At 56.0% G+C, this 20,906-nt stretch overlaps 3 protein-coding genes across 16 annotated transcripts in view; all 3 read right to left on the reverse strand.

The window, feature by feature from the left end:
* Positions 1–2,176: 2,176 nt before the first annotated feature.
* TRIM65 (tripartite motif containing 65) lies at positions 2,177–6,976 on the reverse strand. Its single transcript, XM_077163867.1, has 6 exons — positions 6,540–6,976; positions 4,887–4,982; positions 4,439–4,672; positions 4,181–4,355; positions 3,967–4,032; positions 2,177–3,413 (listed from the first exon to the last, which is right to left on the reverse strand). Exons 1-6 carry the CDS (start codon positions 6,954–6,956, stop codon positions 2,737–2,739), a joined length of 1,665 nt encoding a protein of 554 aa, XP_077019982.1. The 5' UTR covers positions 6,957–6,976; the 3' UTR covers positions 2,177–2,736.
* A 1,920-nt stretch (positions 6,977–8,896) lies between these two features.
* On the reverse strand, positions 8,897–13,676 carry MRPL38 (mitochondrial ribosomal protein L38). The gene is made up of 9 exons (XM_077163868.1): positions 13,542–13,676; positions 13,256–13,435; positions 11,757–11,891; positions 11,472–11,680; positions 10,933–11,005; positions 10,716–10,761; positions 9,738–9,896; positions 9,395–9,531; positions 8,897–9,258 (listed from the first exon to the last, which is right to left on the reverse strand). Exons 1-9 carry the CDS (start codon positions 13,606–13,608, stop codon positions 9,122–9,124), a joined length of 1,143 nt encoding a protein of 380 aa, XP_077019983.1. The 5' UTR covers positions 13,609–13,676; the 3' UTR covers positions 8,897–9,121.
* A 2,324-nt stretch (positions 13,677–16,000) lies between these two features.
* FBF1 (Fas binding factor 1) overlaps positions 16,001–20,906 on the reverse strand; it is a 45,461-nt gene continuing 40,555 nt past the window's right edge. For 13 of the 14 annotated variants that reach the window (XM_077163875.1, XM_077163880.1, XM_077163874.1 and 10 more), the window contains 7 exons: positions 19,966–20,088; positions 19,696–19,881; positions 19,017–19,193; positions 18,804–18,941; positions 18,595–18,712; positions 17,784–17,893; positions 16,001–17,166 (listed from right to left, as the gene is read on the reverse strand). In XM_077163875.1, the coding sequence (XP_077019990.1) occupies positions 17,083–17,166; positions 17,784–17,893; positions 18,595–18,712; positions 18,804–18,941; positions 19,017–19,193; positions 19,696–19,881; positions 19,966–20,088 (936 nt within the window). In that variant the 3' untranslated portion in view covers positions 16,001–17,082. The remainder of the gene's footprint in view (positions 17,167–17,783; positions 17,894–18,594; positions 18,713–18,803; positions 18,942–19,016; positions 19,194–19,695; positions 19,882–19,965; positions 20,089–20,906) is intronic. The other variant, XM_077163873.1, reaches the window with a different exon arrangement.

Consider the following 20,906-nt stretch of genomic DNA (forward strand, 5'->3'; position numbering starts at 1 on the left):
TATTGAATAGGGATTATTCTACCTTTAAGAGATGGGATTTATATTAAAACATGGCTTTTCTTAGGGGGCATACTTCCTTTCAAACCAGCACACCTGGCCACAGAGCCTGGCCCAGGAGTCGGGATATTGGAGTTTCAGGCCCACTTTGGGGAGAGTTGAGGGAGGCGCGGGCTGGGAGAGCCTAGCGAGGCGTAGGCCTCTGAGGCCCTTCCTCTAGTGTACTGGCTGGGGTTGAATTAAAGTGGCGGCAGCTCATGTGTGGAGAGAGTGCCTCTGACGCTTTCAGTCTCCTCCAGGCATAACTGTGCAGAGCTTAAGAAGTCTTTCCTCAACCCCCTGCCCTTTCATTTTGGGGCTTGGGGACCTTCAGAGCCCCGGTAGCCTTGATTCTTGAAGGTGATTGCATAACCATATAACTTTTATCGTTCGACCATGCGATTGTGAAAACCTTGTCTGATGCTCCTCTTATGCGGGGTAGGGCCAGATGAGTAAAAAAATAAGGTAAAAAATAAATAATGGGGGGGGGCATAAGGGGTGTGGGATGTTTTGGGCGTTCTTTTTAATTTTTACTCTTAATTTTTCTTGGAGTAATGAAAATGCTAATAAATTGATTGTGGTTATGAATGCACAGCTGTATGATGACACTGTGAACCAGTGACTGTACACTTGGGACGATTATATGGTATGTGAATGTATCTCAATAAAACGGCATTAAAAAAAATCAGGTGGTGCAAGTGAGGTTAGTGTGAAGGAGATTCCAAGAGTTTCCAAGGTGCTTGCTCCGACCTCTCCTTGAGGAGTGCTGTCTACGTGACACTCTACAAAAATGGCAGGACCGCTGCCTCCTGTGTGAATCAAGGTAAATTTCACAATCTAGAACATTCCAGGGCAGGATGGTCAGGACAGCGCACCCATCCAAAACACCTCCTATTCCAGACACCGAGGCGGGGGGCGAGTGTCCCTCTCCCCACGTCTGGCTGAGTGTGGCACAGGCAGCTGGATGCTTCTGCTGGGGTCCTGGATGGGGAGCGATGGGTGGGATTTGCACACTGGGTTAGCCAGACCAGTCCTGCTTCCTGTCCCTCTGGGCCTTTCACTACCCACCACTGCCCCAGCCATTCACAAGGTCCCCAGGATGCCTCCTGGCTGTCATTCTGTCATTTCCCTTCCCAGTTCTGGGGAGCCCCCACCCTCGATGTCTGCCAGAAGGCCTGTGCCCAGGCTGCAGGCATTAAATACCCTGCCCCAGACCCAAACAGAGACCCCTGAGGCCGAGGGGCAGAGCTGCTGGATAGAAGCCACCAACGGCTATGATGTGGGAAGGGAACGGATTTTTTACAAATATAATAATATGTTGTACTTTGGGAATATCTCTATTTTTGCATGTACCACCCTTTAAAAATGTTTTCATTGTAATATTTACACATGAGTATATAAAGCATATATATATTGAAAGATTTATAAGGTAAACACCCTCAGAATCACTGAGATTGAGAAATGGAACACGTCAAGTAAACAAACAAAAAGGACCCCTGCCCTGTGATCCGGCGCCCCACTTCTAGGAATTCAGCCTCCAGAAACACCAGCAAAAGCATGTTCAGGGGCGCTTGCCGGGCTGTGTTTTGAATAGCAAAAGCCAAACCAAACCAAAAGGAACCAACCCCGTGCCAGGCTCCAACTCACGTCACTTTAGCCTCCACAGCCCCAGGAGGCCGGGAGCACAGGGAAACTGAGGCTCTGCCATGCCGAGTCCCTCAGGCAGGCAGGGAAGTACCGGCACTTGGCATCCCGAATGAAGGCTACTTCATTTTGGCCTTTGTATATACATATATATATAAAAAAAAATCTTAACATGCTCATTCCTTTCTGAGCAATTTCACTTCAGGTAATTCAGCCTAACTGCAAACCATAAACACACATGACACTTCCTGCCCAAAGGTATCTGTCACAACTGCATGTTTACTGTCCCCAAAAAAGCAAAACCTAAACCTGCCACAATGGGTGAGCTGTGACAGTCACTAGCGGGCTTATTTAGAACATAAAGGAAGCATTCAGGGACAAGGTAACTAATGTGAAAAATGCTTATGTTAAGCTAAAAAAAACACAGAAAAGAAAATTATGGGTTAAAATCACAAGGATGCATAAATAAAAGAAAAAAAATAAATCAGGACAAAAATATACCAAAATGTTTTATAAAAAGGAAGAGGGGGTGGGGAGGAAGACAGTAAAAAGATTTGTTTTTCTCTAGGTCCCTTTCCTGGCTCGTTCCCCCACACCCTGGCCACTTTTTTGTCTACTCTGTCCTGGTGGGAGGTAAAGAGGGGTTTGTCCAGTGTCATTTTGTCCGCAGGCTCTGGGCACATCACCTGTAAGACTGGGCAAAGGCCAGCCGGTCCCGAGAACCCGGCTTTGCTCGAGTCTTCCCATTCAACTCTCTCCTGGGTGCCCGCTGCCTCAGAGAGGCTGGAAAAGTGGGCTCGGGGTTTATGCTCAAACTCTGACTTGAGGGCTCCCTGTACCCCCACCCCCCGCAGAGCCACTGGTCCTCTTATAGCTGAGGCCCCAGCCCCCCAAACCGGGGTCCTAGGCAGCTCTTGGCCACCAATGTCTGCCAGGCAGAGCACTGGACGTCAGTCATCCCAGCATTTAATCGTTAGCTAAAACCTGAGGTCCCATCTTGCCTTGGCCTCATTTCACAGAGAAAACCGAGGGTGAGAGAGGTAATGCAGCTTGGCACTAAGTGGAAGGAATGTCTGGGACCTCATCTGTCCTTAAATAGGTGCCACCAGTTCCCAGCCCAGAGTTTTCCTGGGGTGGGGGTGGGGGTGGGGGGGCACCTAAGCTGAGCCCCGAGGCCTCTTCTTGGGGCCCGGGAAGGAACGTGGCCTCCGGCTGTTGGCACAGGGCGAGGGTCCTGCCCTCGAGGAGCCAGAACACGGGGTAGAGGGGCTGGTTGAAGATGGCGTGGAAGGTGTGCAGGAGCCGGAGCCGGGGCTCCAGGCTGTAGAAGGTGAGGCGGCCCGAAGCCAGGTCCAAATCCATGCCCAGGACCCGCCCAGCCTTGGTAGGCAGGCGCTGGGCCTCGCCGTTGTGCCAGGCCTGGAGGCCATCCTCCTGGACGCAGAGGCCCCAAGAGCAGGGCCCGCGGCCGATGTTGTCCGTGTGGGGCCCCAGCCGGCGCCGCGGCAGCTCAGGGTAGGCGACGCCCAGCGTCACCGAGTGGCTGGAGGTGCGCAGCTCCCAGTAATGGCGCCCGGCCCGGAAGCTCTGCGCGCACCGCACCTGCCACAGCTCGAAGCTGCCCGCGCCGACCTCGGCCCGGGGCCGGCGACGGTGCTTCACCTGCTGGTTCCGGTGCGACACGTACAGGTGGCGGTTGGCGCTGTCCGGGTCGAAGGTCAGGTTGCGATAGTCTGTCCGGGTGAGACGAGAAGGTGAGCGCGCGAGGGCGCGCAGGGAGCCCGCGGGCCGTGGCTGCCACTAAGCGCGCGCCCAGCCCGCCGCGCCTCCCTCTGCAGCCCCCGACTGCGCGCTTTTCTTTAGCCTCAGTCCGCAGACGCTCAAGCTGAGACTCGGCGAGGGGACGTGACTTGTATCAAGTGGATGGCTTATGAGCAACGTCACCTCCGTGTGCCAGAAGCTGCCCTTAAACTCACCATGGCCTGTGCCTGCTTTGGGATGCACGTAACAGAGGTGTCCCCAAAACAGCTGTTGGGGGCAGGGGGGACCAGACCCAGGAAAAGCCATGGAATAGGCGTCTTGGGCAGATACAATCACAGCATGCGGTAAGTGCATGCACGCATGCACAAAGGCACACGCATGCATGTGCGATGCCATACACACGTGCAGTGCACTCACATTTGCACACACCCATGTGGGCATGTAGGTGCACACACACTGCAATTGTGCACACACGTGCTAACACACCCACGCTCTCACACACCCATGCACGTGAGTGCTCCTTACTCTGCCAGAGTTGCCTCCTCAGTGGACATATTGGACTCGGGGCTGCTGCCAGGGGACCCGGGGCCTCTAGGGGACAAAGCAGAATTAGGGGAGTGGACAGGGAGGGGAGACGGGGGGGGGGGGGGGGGGGCGGGTTTTCCTGACCCCATTCCCACCCCTGGTGGGAAGGACGCTGTGACCAGAGGGGTAGGGAGAGATCCTGGGTCAGCCTCACCCATGGGGCCTGAGTCCGCAGCCTCGGCCAGCACCCCAGGGTGGCCCTCCTCTTTTAGGAGGAGGTCACACAGCTGGCTCAGCGTCTCCTTCAGGTCCCCCAGCTGCTGATCTCCATCCCACTGCGGCAGGGTCAGCGGCCTGAGAGGCCCTGGGGACACCAGGAGCTGTGATTCCTGAACCCGGGGACAGTCACAGTAAGCCCAGGTGCAAGGGGCAGGGGAGCCAGCCTCTCGCACCTGCCACGTGAGCCTGGTACCTTGAAGAAGGTCAGGTCATCTGACTGTCCCAGCAGGTCCTGGACCCTGCGGCTGTGGTCAGCCCAGGCCTCCAGGTGGCCCCGCAGCTGCTGCTCCTTGTCCCGGGCCTGAGCCAGCGCCTGGGCCGTGGCTGCCTCGATGGTGCTTAGTGCCAAGGCCCGCAGCCTCTCCAGGGCCTGCAGCAGGCGGTTGAACTTGCTGGAGACCGCGGAGGCCAGGGTGCAGGCTGAGCGCTGGGTGGGCACAGGAAGAACCTCAGCGGGCTGGGTGGAGGCACGCAGAGCCAGGGGACGCAGCTTCCTGCTCGCTCGGGCCCCCCACTCCCTCCTGCCAGGAGGCATTTTCAGGGTGGCTCACCCGGGCCGTCCAGTGCCCCAGGGCCCAGCCAGAGGCTGCCCGAAGGACCTGGTGTGAGGCCGGGTGGGTGGGCCATGGCCAGTCTCCTACCTGGATCTGGCTGCTGCCCTGCTGCAGCTCCTGCAGCTGCCTCTCTGCCTGGGCAGCTTGCTGCTGGCTGGCCTCCAGGGTGGCTCTCAGCCGGTCCTGTGGGGCCCGCCCGGGGTGAGGAGGAACAGAGAGAAGGTCAGCCCTGCTGTGAAGTCCCTGGTCCCAGTCAGTCAACAAACACCTGCAGACGCGGGGCACCCTTCCTTCTGCCCCTCAGGTGAGGCACTAGCCTCGCTGTCACCGGGAAAGCAGGACCAAGTCCAGGGAGGTTCCCGGCTGGGGACAGGGGGGAGCATGGACAAGGCAGAAGCCTGGGGGCAGCCCGCCTTCAGGGCCTGCTCCTCACTCTTGCAGGCCCAGCTGTCCGGGCAGGGCACCCAGGCTCTCTGGGCCGCCACCCCAATCTATAAATAGGAGCAACGATGCGGACTCAGGTGGCTTCACAGCAAGAGGTGCTGGGTCCAAACACCCAGGTTGTTTGACTTCACGGCAGGTAGAGCTCCCCTTGACCCACTCCAGGCTCAGTTCCCCTGAGGAACTTTCTCTACCATCTATGTGTCAATGATTCCCAAATTTCTACTTCCAGCTCGGACCTCCCCTGAGTTCCAGACTCAGGTGCCTCTACCTCCCATGGATGTGCCCAATGCCAAGTCCAAACCCAGACTCTGCTCCACACCCTTGCTTCTCAGTGTGTAGCACCCCACTTGCTCAAGACAGAAACCCAGTCTTTCGTCTTCCCTCTGCCTCCCCTACTCCCAGTCTGACCTGTTTCTACTCCCTCCACCAGGTATCCTGAACCCCACTCGCTGTTTCCCCTTTCTGCCTGGCCTCCCCTCCCCTGCATTTGCCTGTCCTCTGCCTGCTCCTGGCTCTTCTCCACTCACCAGTCCCCTGGGACCCTTAGAGTCGGCTGGCATGGCCCTCGTGACCTGCTTCCTGCCGGCCTCGTAGGCACCCACTGGTGTTCTTGCCTTCCTCCCACCTGCCACCCCCAATCTCGGGGATCTGCCTTGGGTGCCCCAGCGTGCACAGCTGTTTTTCACCCCAGGGCTGGGGTGCAGGCTGCTGCTGCCTTCCCGGGCCCTCCAGGCTGCGCTTCCCCCTGGCAACCTGAATGCCACCTCCCCTTCCTCCTGGCCCTGTGGCAGCTCCCTATTGTCTCCACATCACCTGGGCTTTCCTTATTGCATTTTGTAATAATAGATTTTGTCTTTGCTTGGTCACTGTCTGGCCCCTTAAGTAGACAGTATGTCTAAGAGGGCAGGAATGTCAGCTGATCTATTTTCCAATTTATATATACTAGGTATACAGTAGGTGCTCAGCAAACACTGATCCAAGGGTGTTATCTGAGCACCTGCTACACCCAACGGTCTTCCAGGGCCTGGGAACGCAGCCTCTGAGCGCCAGGCCTGGTGTCCCCACTTAGGGAGTCAGTCGCTCAGACCTTGAGGGAGCCGCTCCAGAGGCCGGCCCATGCGCCCCGGCGGGGTAGGCGATCTCGGTCGCCGCCGGGCACCCCGAATCTTACAATCAGCTCCCGGCTTCCGGGAGGACCGTTCGGGGGCCGCTTCGGGCTCCGGCTCTGCGGGGCTCCCCAGAGCTCCCCGGCCCTGACGCCGACACTCGCCCACCCGCCCGGGGCGGCGGCGTCACCTCCTGCGCGCGGCGCTCGACGTCCAGCAGCGCCCGCTCGTGGTGGCGACACTCGCGCACGGTGCACGCGCTGCACACGCAGCAGCCCTCGGTGCGGCAGAAGAGCTCGAGCGGCCGCCCGTGGCGGGGACAGCGCGCGCCGGAGTCGGCGCCGTCGGTCGCGGGCCGGAGGCCGGGGGCGGCGGGCGGACCCCCGCGCAGCGCCTCCAGCAGGCCGCTGAGCACCACGTTGCGGCGCAGCTCGGCAGTCGCCGAGAAGGGCTCCCGGCACTCGGGGCACGCCGTCTCGCGGCGGCCCCCCCAGTCCCGGATGCACGGCCCGCAGAAGCTGTGGCCGCAGGGCAGCGTCACCGGGGCCCGGTAGCGCTCCAGGCAGATGGAGCAGATCAGTTTCTCCTCCAGCTGTAGCGCGGCCATGGCGGCGGCGGCCCGGGACGGGGAGGGAGGGCCGGGGCCCCGCGGGCCTCTTAAAGGGACCGCGGCGCGGGAAGGGGCGGCGCCCAGCCGCGGAGGGCCGGCCCCGAGCACCCCGGCCCGCTTCCCCGACGAGTCTGGAGCAGTGGACGCCCCTGCCCCGGCCACCCGGACCTGCCTGAGAGCAGGCTGGGCATTGGGGTCTGGCCCTCTCAGGGGGGCCACTCTGGTTTCTCCAGGGTCTGCCATCCACCCACCATCCCAGCCAGTGGAAGCACCAGGCCCGGGAACCCCGAGGGCCCTCTGGCCTCCTCCTGGCTGAGGACCATCCCCAGGAGAAAAGCGGGGTAACAGCATCCATCCTGGGCTTTGGGGAGTTATATGAAGGGATGTGTGTGGAAGGCTTAGGGTGCTCAAGAAACGCCTCCCGCTTGCCCTTGAGCTGGGTTTCAGGCACTTGCTGAGAGTGGGGTGTCTCCCTTCCCTGAGGCCTAGTTTTTGTTCTTTAAGGTCCACAGTGAGATGGAAATTTCTGTTCTCCCAGAGACAGAGACCAGCCCCAGTGTTTTCTGCGCCCTTTAAAGAATTCCCAAAGCAACAGGCGACTGTTGTCAGAATCTGCTTAAGTGTGGGCCTCTGCCCTCTTCTAGGGAGTTGGTTGCTGGGATGTCCAAGCAGCTGTGGGACCCCACTTTTTAGAGGGAGGCTCACCGGTTGCCTCCCTGGGCAGTGTAAGTTGGGCCAGGTGCACGTCCCAGAGGGCCAGCCGGCCAGCCCCTCCGTGCTGCCCACTGCAGACATTCAGCCACTGCCTGGTTTGAGGCAGAACCCCTCTCTCGGCCACACAGCAAGCATTATGTTTTCTCTATTGTCCTGCATAAAGCTTTTCTTTCTGGAACCCCACTGCTGGGTTCCAGGTAGCCTTTGCCTTTAGAAGGGGACTTATCACCTCAACATCCAGGGACCTGGGATCCCAGGGTCGTGCTGCTGCCCCTAGTTTGGTGAGGACTACTCAATTTCCTTGGTGTTCCCCAAACATCCCTTACCTTGGTCTGCTGGTCACATGATTTTTGAGGTGGGTGGGGCAGGAGGCAGGTCTTTTCCATAAAGGAAATCTGTTGCCCACTGGGCTTACATAAGTGCCAGAACCCCCAGTTTGCCAACCCAGCCCATCTCCACTCACCTTCTAGCTGGTCTCCTGTCAACCAGGTGCCCCTGAGACTTTCCTCGAGGTGGAAGCTGGGGACCTGCTACCACACAGCAGGCATCACGGCAGGGACCGGTGCGCAGGGCCACTATGGTAGACTGAAACTAAATGTACACCAGAAAAACATATTCTCACACCTGATCCATTCTTGTGGGTGTGAACCTGTTGTAACTAGGACTTTCTGATGAGGTTACTTTAGTTAAGATGTGGCCCATTTCAGTCAGGATGGGTCTGAATCCTATTACTAGAATCCTTTATAAGAGAATGAAATTCTGACACGGAGAAATCCACAAGGAGAGCACCAGATGCTGAACATGGAGAGAACCTGGAAGAGAAGGGAGAGACCAGGAGATGCCACTGTGTGTCCTGCCACGTGACAAGCCAAGGACCAAGGATTACCAGCCAGCCCCGAACACCAGTCTTCGGGAGGAATGTATGCCCTTCATTTGGACTTTTCCCAGCCTCAAGCCATGTGAATAAATTCCCATTTATAACCTAACCCATTTCATGGTATTTGCTTGAGAAGCCTAAGTTAACAAAAACAGAAAGCAAATCTCTCCCACAAGCTTGTGGGAACTGACCAAGGCCCAGTGCCTGATTTTCCAGCTATGGAATCACATCCTCAGGAGGCAAAGGAAGCAGCAGCCCCCTTCCTGCCCATGAGGCAATATGACTCACCCCCTGGGGGTGGGGGTCGGGTGGGGCAGCTGCTCCCCGAACAAAGACTCAGACCAGATGCAGTAGAAATCACCTTTATTTGTACCTTCCAAAAGGTGCCACCAAGAGCCACTTCCTTCCCAGCCTCGGTCCTGACGGGGCTGCAGAGGGGCTGCATGCAGGGGGCTGGAGCCCCACTTGACCCCCCAGAGCTGTGTCTTTACTGTTCTCACCAGCCAGCGCTGGAGCAGGTGGCCTGGGAGGCCCAGCCCACCCTCTGAAGTGGGAGGGGTACTTGGGCCCCTTAGTAGATGCCGTAGGTGGGTTCGTCACTGTCCCTGTACCGGTCCAGGTAGCGCAGGGGCTGCCGGTGGGGGAACCGCTTCTGCTTGGGGTGGTAAGGGGGCGGCCGCACAAACTCAAACACAGGCTCCCGCATGTCTGCAAGTGGAGGAGGTGGGCACAGGTGTGGGCTCCGGCCCTGCTGCCTGGACGACCCTGAGGAGGGCATCTACCTGCTGGCCCGCCCCTCCAGGGCCCCTCACCCTTGCCACCCCCAGCTCCCCTCTGGCCTTACTGAGAAGCTGGTGGAAGACATGCGTGACCGAGTCATCCCAGCGGCACTGGAAGAAGGCTAGACCAGCTGGGGTCATGGCTTCCTGATGTTTCTTATAGAAATCAAAAGTGTGGAAGGTCCGCTGGGCAAGGCGGTAACTACATAAAGACATATGAAGAGGGGGAGTATCTGAAAGTGGGGAGTGGGGCACCACAAAACCCTCTCCCACCCCCACCAGCAATCCTGAGAACACTTAGGGTCTGCCTTATCACACTCAAGGCCAAAGTCAAGAGGGAAGGGAGAATAGGAGAAGAGCACATATTCCTGGGGAGCTGGCCCAAGGGCTGGGGCGACAGGTGCTTACCAGGGGGAGGGGCGGGTGTCCTTGGAGAAGTCAACTGGCTGGTCCTGCTTGAAGAGCAGGAAGACAAAGCGGTGGAAGCCCGAGCCTCGTGCAGGGAAAGGGGACAGGTAGGGACATGTCTCCTGTCCTTCAGATACCCTGTTGCCTGGGATGTTGGTCCTGGTGGGAAGGACATACCCGTTAACCGCACTCGAGGGGGCAGCACAGCAGCATCCCCTCAGATCATGTGACCCTAAGAGTGTTCGCCATGTGGTCAAGTAAGAGGCAGGGCTCAGGAGCCCTCAAGAGGTGCTGCAGACATGGGAGGGGATCAGCCAGGACCCAGGAGCTTTGCACAAGGGTTGCAGGGGCTGTTGGGATGAGAGAAGGACTGAGTGACCTGTTTAGTAGGCTTTGGGGAGCCATGGCCACGCAGCTAGAAAGTCACACCATCTTTAGGCTGCTTCTGTCAGTTTCTGAAAACCCAGGGGTCTTATTTTTTTTTACGTGGGCAGGCACCGGAAATCGAACCTGGGTCCTCGGGCTTGGCAGGCAAGCATTCTTACCTGCTGAGCCACCGTGGCCCGCCCAACCCAGGGGTCTTATCAGGAACGGTTTGTCTAGCCTGGCACTGGGATGCCACTGGATGCCCTGAGCCACCCTGGTCTACTTCCCAGAGGGCCGTGCTGCAGGGGCTGATACCCACAGCTGGATAAACATGATAAGAACCGCCTCCTGGTCGCTGGCCCCACCTTCCCCCAGAAGTCCCAAAACTGGGCCACGGCCTGACTTCTGCCCCCTGGCCTGGTGCTTAGAGCTAAAGACCACTGAGGGGAAAGAGAGAGCCCAGCCCTGTGGGGATGGACAGAGAAGAGATGCCCAGGGGTTCAACAAGAACTTTCGAGTATGTCCCAGTTGAGAGAAGCCTCTCGTGTTCCTTTTCCCATTTGATCCTCACAGCAGGGGTCATTCTGGTTTTACAAATGAGGCAATACTTACACCAGCCAGTGGACGTACTCGGCCTCGGGTTCCAGCAGGTGACCATCTGCACACAAACACACCTGCTGACCAGGGGCTCCACTTCCCCCTCCTCCGGAAAGAGCTGAGGGCTGGAGCCCTGCTCCCGGCTCCTCCCCAGCAGCCACCAGCCCCAGCTTCCAGGGCCCTGGGTTGTGGGTGGTGAGAGAGGCCCAGATCCAGCGAGCCTGACACCTACCCAGGTTGGTGAGCAGCAGCGTCCAACAGGAGCCCTGGTCGGCCTCATAGGTCACCTCTGGGGCCTGGGCAGCCTGGCGGGAAGAGACCCGGGGGAGCTGTCACACACATCCCCTTCCTGAGGTGACAGATAAGCTAGGGCATTCAGACCTCTTTCTGGAGGGCAGGAGCCCTAGGGAGCCTTGCAGAAGGGTGAGCTGCTCTAGTCTAGATACCTGAGGGTGCCTCCCAGCCAGGTGGGCAAAGAGCTGCCCCCAGACAGAGCCCTGCAGAGTCACCTGTCCAGGAGGCTGAACCACAGACAGGCCTGCATGCCGTGGACAGGGGCTGGGGGGCCATTCCAAGGACAGTGCTGGTGAAGATGGAGCTTTTCTTTCATTTTGTATTATTTCCTTTGTCATAGTCATGATGTCACTTACCAGGAAATCAAAGCAAGGGACCAGAACCACAAAACCCCAAGCGCAGGAGCAACCTGTGACCGTGCTATGGGCTGCACATGCACACACGACAGGGAGCAGGGGCATCGCACATCACACGTACCTCAGTTGGGGTGACCTCATTGCCGTAGTACACGGGCACCAGGTCCTCCTCACCTACAGCGTAGGCCACGTGTAGGGGCACGCGGGGCACGAAGGTGGCACCGCGGAACAGGTCTCGGAAGAGGCCGTAGTACTCAGCCAGACGCTGCTTGTGGTAGGGGCCACAGGTCCTCTCCCATTCGGCCCGCACAGCGTCCAGTGGGATCCGCGCTGGGAAGCAAACGTACCAGTTGGGATGCAGGGTGGGCAGGGACGCAGTGCCGTCCCCTCCCCAGGGCAGGCTGACCTGTGCGGAGGCGAGCGGCCCGCTCCTCCTCGGCGCTGGCCCGCAGCTCCCGAAGGACCTGTTTCCGCTCCAGCAGTTGTTGGGTACGGGAGATCTTGGGTGGAGGCAGCCCAATATCAATCTTGTCTTTGGGATCTGGGCAGGGAAGACACACTGGAGGAGTTGGGTTTCAAGTCTGTGTGGTTAAGGAGCCTATCCCAACCCAGTTCTCACTCTCCCAGGTCCTGCTGCTAAAGATTTCCTCACAAGTCACAAAACAAAACCAGCCTAGGGCAGCCTGCTTCACAGCCCTGCACAGGGTCCAGTTGTTAAGCAAGTCAAATATGATTTGAGGTGGCATTTTCTGAACCCCCCAAACCAGGTCACGATGTATGCCTAGGCGACGGTGCAAGGGTAGTTCAGTGACAGAATTCTCACCTGCCACGCAGGAGACCCGGGTTCGATTCCCAGACCATGCACCTCCCCACAAAACAAAAACAATGTCTGCCTACGACTTTGGATCTGGGACAGGGGTCACATCCTAGCCTCTTCGCAACTGGCCATGCCTGCCCCCAGAGGAATTAACGGCTGAAGTCAACACACTTTGGAGAAGTTTCTCATGCTTAAACGGGTAGACAAAGCATACAAATCACCTGGGAAACTTGTTAAAATTCAGTTCCCAATTCCACAGGTTGGGGTGAGGCCTGAGACTCTGAATTTAACAAGATCCCAGGCGATACCACTGCAGTTATGTCCCCGGAGCACACTAAAGAGAAACTTTCAATTTAACCCCCTTTGTCCACTTATGTGTATGTGGACAAAGGGGGTTGGATTGTCCACATACGTGTATGTGGACAGAAGAATGCTCTTCAATATTAAATACTCTTCAGGGATGTTGTCAGTCCAAGAATTTCTATGGGTTGTACCCTTTTATTCTCACAACAGTTTTGTGATATAGATATATTTTATTTTACAGTTGAGGAAATGGAAGTGACCCTTAACTGGTAGAGCTGGAACTGAAAGCCGGCTATTTAAATTCCACCTCTGTGCTCATAACCACCCTAAAAACTGCCTCCAAAAGTGCTTTCAAAAAGGAGGTATTCGGTAAGTGTTTGCTCCTCCAGGGTAGGGTCCTGGAGTTACTTTCCGATTTCATTTAATAAGGTACCCACCGCCCCCTCCCTGCCCCGCCTAGGTGCGGATGCAAAGATCCAACTGTGGTGAGGATTCCTGGCCTCTGGAACTTAAAATCCGGGACGGGGTCCAGCGGCCAAGGCTACATACCCGTATCTAGGAGCACAGAGCGCGCGCTAACCCGGAATGGGGGAGAGGGTTCTGGTCAACATTTTAGGAAGCCAAGGATCTAAGCTGGAGTTATCAGGGTGGGTGGAGGAAATCTTTCAAATAGGGGAACTAACAGGTGCGAACACTTCTGTTGGGACTAGATCGCCAGTAGAACACACAGGGGTGCGGCAGGCCCCCGATTCCCAGGACAGCCCCTTACTCGGGTCGCCCCGCACCTGAGTTTTCCCCGAAATATTCCTGATAAGTCCGCCACCAGTGCCGGGCCCGCGCCTCCTGCTCCGCCCGGCGCCGGTAGCGGTCGAAGCTCCGGTACTTCTCCAGCCGCTCCAGGTTGCTCACGTCGATATCCGCGTTGGGCATCGGCCCTAGCGGGGCGGTCCGGCGGCTGCGGGCGGCTGCGGGCGGAGAGCGGGGCGTCAGGGAGACCCGGGCCCACGGGAGTCGGGGGTTGGTGCTGGCTATAAGGGGGCCCCCGAGGGACCCCAGCCCCAGCTCCCTCACCCGAGGTGCTGAGGCTTCGCCATCTCCGACTTCCGTTCAGCGCGGCTCGCCACCAGGGCACCGCCATCTTCCCGCAGGCCGCAGCCGCCGCCGCCGCCCCTAGGACCCGGACAGAGGTGGCCCGAGCAGTGCCTGAGCGTCCGCCAAGGCCCCGCCCCCGCCCCGTTCCCGAAGTCCCGCCCCCGCGGCGGCTCCGGAAGTGCGCGGGGTCGACGGGGCGGGGCTGTGAGCCTTCAGGGCCCCCTGCCCGCGGCGGCCTCCGTGGGGCGCCACGGTCGCTCCTAACCGCGCTGGCGGACGCTTTGTGGCGCTCCCGCTGTGGCCTCTGCGGACTCACACCCCTTTCCCTGGCCTCCTGCGCCCGAGTGGTGCAGCGGCCCTGCGGGCGGGAGGGGCACGAACCCGGGTCCTAGTCAGACTTTCCGGGTTCAAATTCCAGATTGTGATTTTTCCATTGCCCCTTCCTGTGAGAAAGTAATTCTAGTGCTTACCTGATAGGGTTGTTGGAAGTCTTAAAGAAATTAACATATGTGAGGCATTTAAAGTGCTGTTAAATGTGTTAAATTTATCACCAATTTACTATTATCCACACAACGCATAAGACCTGGTCAGGACACAAAAGGGACCATGTTCCTGTCTAAACTTCCCGGGATTCAGTTCTAACAAGGTAAAACTTGACACCTCGGGTGATCTGGGCCTTTTCCTCCCCCAGCTCTGATCTCTTTACTCCTGGGACTTAGGCTTCTGCTACCCCAAAACTTCTCCACCTAATCCAGCCCAGTTGTACCCTTTGGCTGCAGGGCCTTTGCACATATTGTCACGTCTGCCTTCTCCTCACCGAGGCTCAGTGCAGTGGTCCCTCCAGGAGTGAGAGGACCTCTAGATCCCTGAAGTCCCAAGTCAAGGCTGGTCACCAGGTCAATTGCTCTGGCACCAGCCGAAGCAGGAGTGCGCATCTTTCTCATGGTGGGAATGCCAGGCTTCAATCAAGTCTTCCAGAAGGGCACATTATGCTTCCCTCCCAGCATGGGCTGACCAAGAAGCAGCTTTAGAGGATTTTCACAACAGAGCTATGGGTAACACGCTCTGGTAGGAGGCAGAAGAGCAGAGCCTGGGGCTTTGAAATCTGTCCAGCCTGAACTCAGACCCAGTCTCTGCTACTAGCCTGTCCCTCAGGCAGGTGATTTAATTCTTGGAGCCTTTGTTTCTTCATCTCTGAAATAAGGATGATAATACCTTTCTCATAGATGGGGCTAGTGATCCTTGTGGATTATGCGTCTGGAGTGGGGAGACATATGGCCAGAGGCACCCTGTCCCGACCAGGTTTACAAATGGGTTGTCACAGCAACGGCTGCCTGCTCTTTGGATTTGTCTTCTGGCCAATAACACAGCTATAGAGCAACCATTTCTAATAATAAGCATGTACTCCTGCCCCATCTAATGAGACGGCAAATTCCAAGAACCCAGTCAGTAAGAATATGTTTTTTTTTTTTTTTACCCCTTACCCCTCCCTTTCATTGATCACTAGCATTTCAATCTAAATTTATTTTAACATTTGTTCTCCCTATTTATTTTTATTCCATATGTTTTACTAGTCTGTTGACAAGGTAGATAAAAGGAGCATCAGACACAAGGTTTTCAGTCACACAGTCACATTGTGAAAGCTATATCATTATTCAATCATCTTCAAGAAACATGGCTACTGGAACCAAGCTCTACATTCAAGCAGTTCCCTCCAGCTTCTCCATTACATCTTGACTAACAAGGTGATATCTATTTCATGTGTAAAAATAACCTCCAGGATAACCTCTCAACTCTGTTTGGAATCTCTCAGCCATTGACACTTTTTCTGATTTCGCCCTTCCTTTTGGTTGAGAAGTTTTCTCAATTCCTTGATGCTGAGTCTCAGCTCATTCTAAGATTTCAGTCCCACGTTGCCAGGAAGGTCCACACCCCTGGTAGTCACGTCCCACATAGACAGGGGGAGGGCAGTGAGTCTGCTTGTTGTGTTGGCTGGAGAGAGAGGCCACATCTGAGCAATAAAAGAGGTTCTCTTGGGGGTGACTCTTAGGCCTAATCTTAAGTAGGCTTGACCTATCCTTTGTCGGGTTAAGTTTCATATGAACAAACCCCAAGATTGGGGGCTCAGCCTTTTGCTTTGGATGTCTGCACTGGTTGTGAGAATATCAGAATTCAACTTGGAGAAGTTGAATTTTCCCCCTTTCTCACCAGTCCCCAAGGGGACTTCGCAAATACTTTTTTAGAAAATAACAATTTAATGGGCTCCAAAACCAAAGCTGTAAATTGTTTATAGATAAGTGAGACCCCCCTGGAGGTGGTTCTGAAAGAGCAGAGAGGAATGGCGTCCTCACGCCCACTGAGCACCTTCTTTGCTGCTCTCTTCATTCACAAGCTTTTCTCTGAAGGAAGGTGATAAATTGGTCCCTGATAGAAGCCACTTTAAAAATAGTTGTGATTTTATTGGTTGAGTTGACCTGTCCCTGGTCTATAGGGGATAATTACCAGTCCCCGGGGCCACACGTGGAGAACTGAAAAGGCCCTGTGGGCAGCAGCGGCCTGGGGGCAGGGCATCCCAGCCGCTGTGCCAGTCCTCCAAGGGCTGAGGCTTCTTGTATGTCCACTTCATTTATACCAAGCTAAGGCTTCACAGCAAGTGAACAGGACAGAGATGCCTTCTCTCCTTGTCTCCTCCCTGTTCCTCCCATCCCACAGTCCCTGCCTCTGCTTCTAGACAGGGGCCCATTAGAAGAGCCTGAGGCCAGTGTCTATGCCAAGTGAGTCAGTTATTCAGGCTGTGCTGGGAAGGAAGAGGGGGACTTTGTGCAAACAAACCAGAGGGAATTAAGGGCTGGGTGAATTCCAAGGATCCATCAAACTGTGAGGGCAAACCTGGCTGGGCCTGGTCCCTGCCTGCCCCCATGCTACCTCCCACTCTCTCAGCCAGGAGCCTAAAAGGTCCTTCCCAATGCATGGCATCACTCCATGTTTCCACCAGGGAGGAGACCTCATGTTGTCTCGGCCAGCTTCACAAGGCAGGGAGGGGAGAGGGCTCCTCTTGACACACCTAGAGAAAGCCCTGCCTCAGGTCCAGGTAAAGGAAGATTCCAAACCACCGCCTGCTGGAGGAGGGGAAGGGTCTACAAAGCCCAGGTGGAGTTGGGTGGACTTACTGCCCACTCAGGTCTCAGATCTTAGCTGGACATCTCTGGGTAGGAGGACCACAGCTGTGGCTTATGGTGACATAGCCCTCCTACCTCCCCAGAAGCCACTGCACCGAGTCCCAGAGCCCAGGGGCTATCTGCCTGACTCTCAGCTGCAAGTTGAAATGCTTGGCAAGAAGGCAAGGTGGCAAGAAGGCTTGTACCCTGTCCTCAGGAAGAGCTGTAATCTGGCCCTGGGCAGCTCAGAGTCTTCCCAGGCACCTGGTGTGAGGTGGGGCCAGCACCATGGAGCTGGTAGTGGACTGAGGCTTTGGGAAAGTTCCAGGGCCTGCCCTGGCTGAGAAGGCAGCCCGGATCCCTCAGGCTGAATGGGATGTCACGTTGTAGGATGCTTTCTTCAGGGTCTGCAGGAAGTACTGCTCATTCTCCAAGAAGTCTCGGTCCTGAAAGGCAGACTCGGGTGAGCAGCCACTTCCCAGCTCTTTCCAGTATGAGCTTCTCCAAATGGAGACGCTGGCTCTTGGGACTGAGAGAGGGGAGCCACTGGGCCCTGGCTGGGCCAGCCCTCACTCAGTGGAGCCCCCTTCCTTCTTCCCTGGCTCTGCATTTAGATAAGGCAGGGTCTCCAGCCTGGTCAGGGTTTCTTAGCTGTGCAGCTGACTAGCACCTAACTTCATCTCTCTAAGCCTCAGTTCCCTTGTCTCTGAAAATGGAGATAATAACATGACCTACCTGTGGGACTGGGTGATGAAAAAAGCTTAGTATGCACAGAGTCGGCACAAGGGGAAATGCCACCTGCTAACTACTATTATCCTAGTTCCAGGACTGTTGGAAAGTCTGAGATGATACTTGCCTGTTGCTCAGTACAGAACCTGGTCTATAAGTGAGGTCTCAAACATGCTCACTGAGCCACCTATATTTTTATTCTCCTTCAGGAGGTGGGTCAGTTCTCTCTGGGGTCAGGGCATGTGCCTTCCTGCCTCTATCCGGAGCTGGAAAGACTCTCTGCCTGTCCCATCCCCATATGAACACAGGACTTCCCAAGAGCCCAAGGCCTCACCTGCTCAGCTGTGTGCTTCAGCAGCACCAGCTTGGCATAGAGGTGTGAGGGGCCCTGGCTGGCTGGTGGCTGGCTGCACCAAGTAGTGGTGGCGGCAGGAGTCATGGCACCTGAAAAGGCCAAGGAGCTGGTCAGGGACAAAACTATGAGCGGGCAAGGCAGGATGGCCCAAACTTGCTTCCCCAGGGCCTTTGCATAACCTGGGACAGACTGTCTGGAGGGTGCAAAAAATCTCAAGAGACTTTTAAAAAATGTTCCTGTGCCTTTTATCTAGCAAGTCCATTTCTGGGTACTTATTAAATGGAACTAATCAGGCAAGGCTGCGAAGATGAATGTACCAAGATTTCCACTAAGGAGTGGTTTGCCTTAGTGAAGACAGATCACCACAGTAAGGATTTAGTAAAAAAATATAAAACAGCCCCATAATGGGAAATTATGCTGATTCAGAATTACAATTGCATGTTTAATTACTGATCTGAAAACAAGGTAAGTTATAATGCAATATTTGACATGATCTAATTTTTGGTTTTTAAAAACACAGACCCAGAAATCTGGAACTTTATGATTTAAAAAAGTTAGTAGTGGTTCTCTCCAGACTAAAACATCCTCAATTAAATGTTTTAATTAGCTACTTTAAAATTATTTTTAAAAATAGTTCTCCCTCCTCTATTCTGACTGATTTTCCTATGATTAACAAGCACTGCTTGTGTAAAAAAGAAACAGGGAGGTGCTTTCTAAAACCCAGCTGGCCTCCCTCATCTGAGCTCCTGGAGGAGGGGACAGAGTACGTGGCCACGCTCCTGCCACTCACCCATCAGGCTGGAGGCTGCCAGGCCCTGGGCCCTGGGGAGCAGCCCCGTGAGGCCGGAGGGCAGGTCCTGTCGGCTGCGGTCCAGCTGCAGTCTCTGCTGGGCTAGACTCAGATGCTCCTGTCCCATCCCAGGAGAGAAGCACCTGCTGAGATGCTGGGTGGCCAGGGAGGAGGACTGGGCGGGAGGAGCAGAGCGGGCAGAGCCTTGCCTGGTGCACATGCTGCTCCTGCTGCCTCAGCCGCTCCTGCTGCTGCTGCACCACCTGGAGCTGCGCCTGGTGCTCCGACTGCACCTGCCAGGCCTCTCGCAGCGCCCGCTCCCCCTCCTCAAACTTCTCCGAAGCCACCTGTGGAAGTGCCGGGGTCAGGCGGGCTGGGCTGAGCTGAGCCAGAGGCACCCGCCCACTCGGCTGCAGGCACACCTTGCTCATGCTTTCCACCTCCGTGGCGCGAAGCTGGAGGCGCCGGGCCGCAGCGCTGACCCTGTCCTTCTCCAGCAGCAGCTCCTGCCGCTCCCGCTCCAGCGCCTCCCTCTCTGCTGCCAGCTGGTCCTCCTTGGCATGGATCTCGTTGGCCCTGACCTTCAATTCTGCCTGCTCCTGGGGACAGCAATACCTGCACTGCCATCTCCTGCCTTTCCAGGCAGGAGCTCCAGGGTCCAGCTCTGGACCTGTCTCTGCTGCAGAGATCTGAGGACCCCCCCCAACCCTTTTACCCGCCCCACCCTCTTCCTGCTGCTCTGCTATCCGGACTGGTAAGAGGCAGGGGAGTCAGGGGCCCAAAGGAGGGGCCAAAGACCCACGGTGCTGCCCCATGCCAGCCATATGATCCACCCAGGTCTCAAATTTCTCTTACTCTCAGTCTCCCCATTCCTAAAACATCTAAGTCATGGGAAGATAAGGATTGAATGAGAAAAGGATGATAAAAGGAAGTTATTACTTGAGTCCTGTTTTAATTTCTATTCATTATTCCCATGCCCTTCACCTACTAAGAGTGGAAGCTGCTGCAGCTGGACAGAGGAGCAGATGGTAAGGGCAGGGCCAGGACAGATGGGGCAGGGCACCCGTGGCCTTCTGCTGTTCTGAAGGCTGTGGGCCCTACCTTGGCCAGGCTGATGAGGGTCCCTTCCCGCTGTGTGTCCACCTGCAGTGCCCGCTCCACCGCGCGCTCTGCCCGCTCCTTGCTCAGTTTCTGCTGTGCGAAAAAGTCGGCCCACTCGGCTGCCAGGCGCCGCCGCTCCTCCCCGCACTTATGCATGACGGACTTCTGCTCCTCTAGCAGGGTACTCTGGGAAATGGGGGCAGGAGCGCAGTGTAAGGGCCCCTGGGCGCCAGGGGGGCCAGCAGCTGAGCACCATATGGCTGGACTCACCTTGGCCCTCTCCAGCTCTTCCCTCTCCACGGCCATCTGCTGGACCATGACCTTCCTTTGCTCCTCGAGGGAGTGCTGTGTGGCCTCTGCCTTGGACTGCTCTGCGGTCACTCGCCAGCGCTCCTGCAGACAGGGTCCAGGGCTGAGAGCTGCTCCCCAAGGCCTTGTGCACACCCACCCCCATCTCCCATGGCATGCCACACCCACCTCCTTCCCAAAGGGATGCATAGTGAGGGGACCCTGAGAGGAGGGCCAGGGGGCCCCAGCCTATACCACGGCTGACAGCTCAGAAGCAGCTGCCTAGAGGGGCACCTGGTGGCCCAGGAGCCGAAGAGCAGCAGCACCCCTGCCCCCACCTGCCACCATCAACCAAGCAAGTGGGGAGCACAAGCTTGACACAAGTTTTTCTGTTCTGCCTCCATGAGTGGGCAGGGAAGCACAAGCACTAGGGACTGTGGGCACTGACCAGCACAAGGTCCCTGATGGTGAAGAAGCTAAACTGTGCCTGGCCCAGGCAGGTGCTTAGTAAAGTTTACTGAGTGAACGGCTGGAGACACAAAGCCAGCCACATTGACGTATGGATACATCTACAGGATGTATATTATGCCATAAGTGGGTAGCACACACTACTGGATATGTTCTATTTTCTTTATTGTTTCCCTATTAGAATTTTTTAATGAACATGTTATATTATAATCTAGTGCATTCTTTTTTAAGAAATATTTTTCTTTAAGAAAACAAAACACTTAGAGAATGGATATCTTAGTTAGCTTATCCATAGGCATATTTAAATAAAGTATCCAAATAATCATTATAAAACCTGTATTTGCACAGTAAGTTCCATAAACCAATTTAAAATAAAGGCAAGAAGGAAGAAATTCACACATTCAAATATCAGAGTTTCTTAAATTCTAAATATTAAACGCTAACTTAAATACCTG

Source organism: Tamandua tetradactyla, chromosome 6 (genome assembly GCF_023851605.1).
Source record: "Tamandua tetradactyla isolate mTamTet1 chromosome 6, mTamTet1.pri, whole genome shotgun sequence".
Lineage (NCBI taxonomy): Eukaryota > Metazoa > Chordata > Mammalia > Pilosa > Myrmecophagidae > Tamandua > Tamandua tetradactyla.

Coding starts and splice junctions, on each gene's coding strand:
- TRIM65 (XM_077163867.1), bottom strand. CDS start 6,956: ATGGCCGCGCTACAGCTGGAGGAGAAACTGATCTGCTCCATCTGCCTG. Junction 4,673..4,886: donor AGGGCAGCAGCCAGATCCAG/GTAGGAGACTGG, acceptor GTGCCCACCCAG/CGCTCAGCCTGCACCCTGGC. Junction 4,033..4,180: donor TGCGGACTCAGGCCCCATGG/GTGAGGCTGACC, acceptor TTTGTCCCCTAG/AGGCCCCGGGTCCCCTGGCA.
- MRPL38 (XM_077163868.1), bottom strand. CDS start 13,608: ATGGCGGTGCCCTGGTGGCGAGCCGCGCTGAACGGAAGTCGGAGATGG. Junction 10,762..10,932: donor GCTGCTGCTCACCAACCTGG/GTAGGTGTCAGG, acceptor GTTTGTGTGCAG/ATGGTCACCTGCTGGAACCC. Junction 9,532..9,737: donor GACACCCGCCCCTCCCCCTG/GTAAGCACCTGT, acceptor GTCTTTATGTAG/TTACCGCCTTGCCCAGCGGA.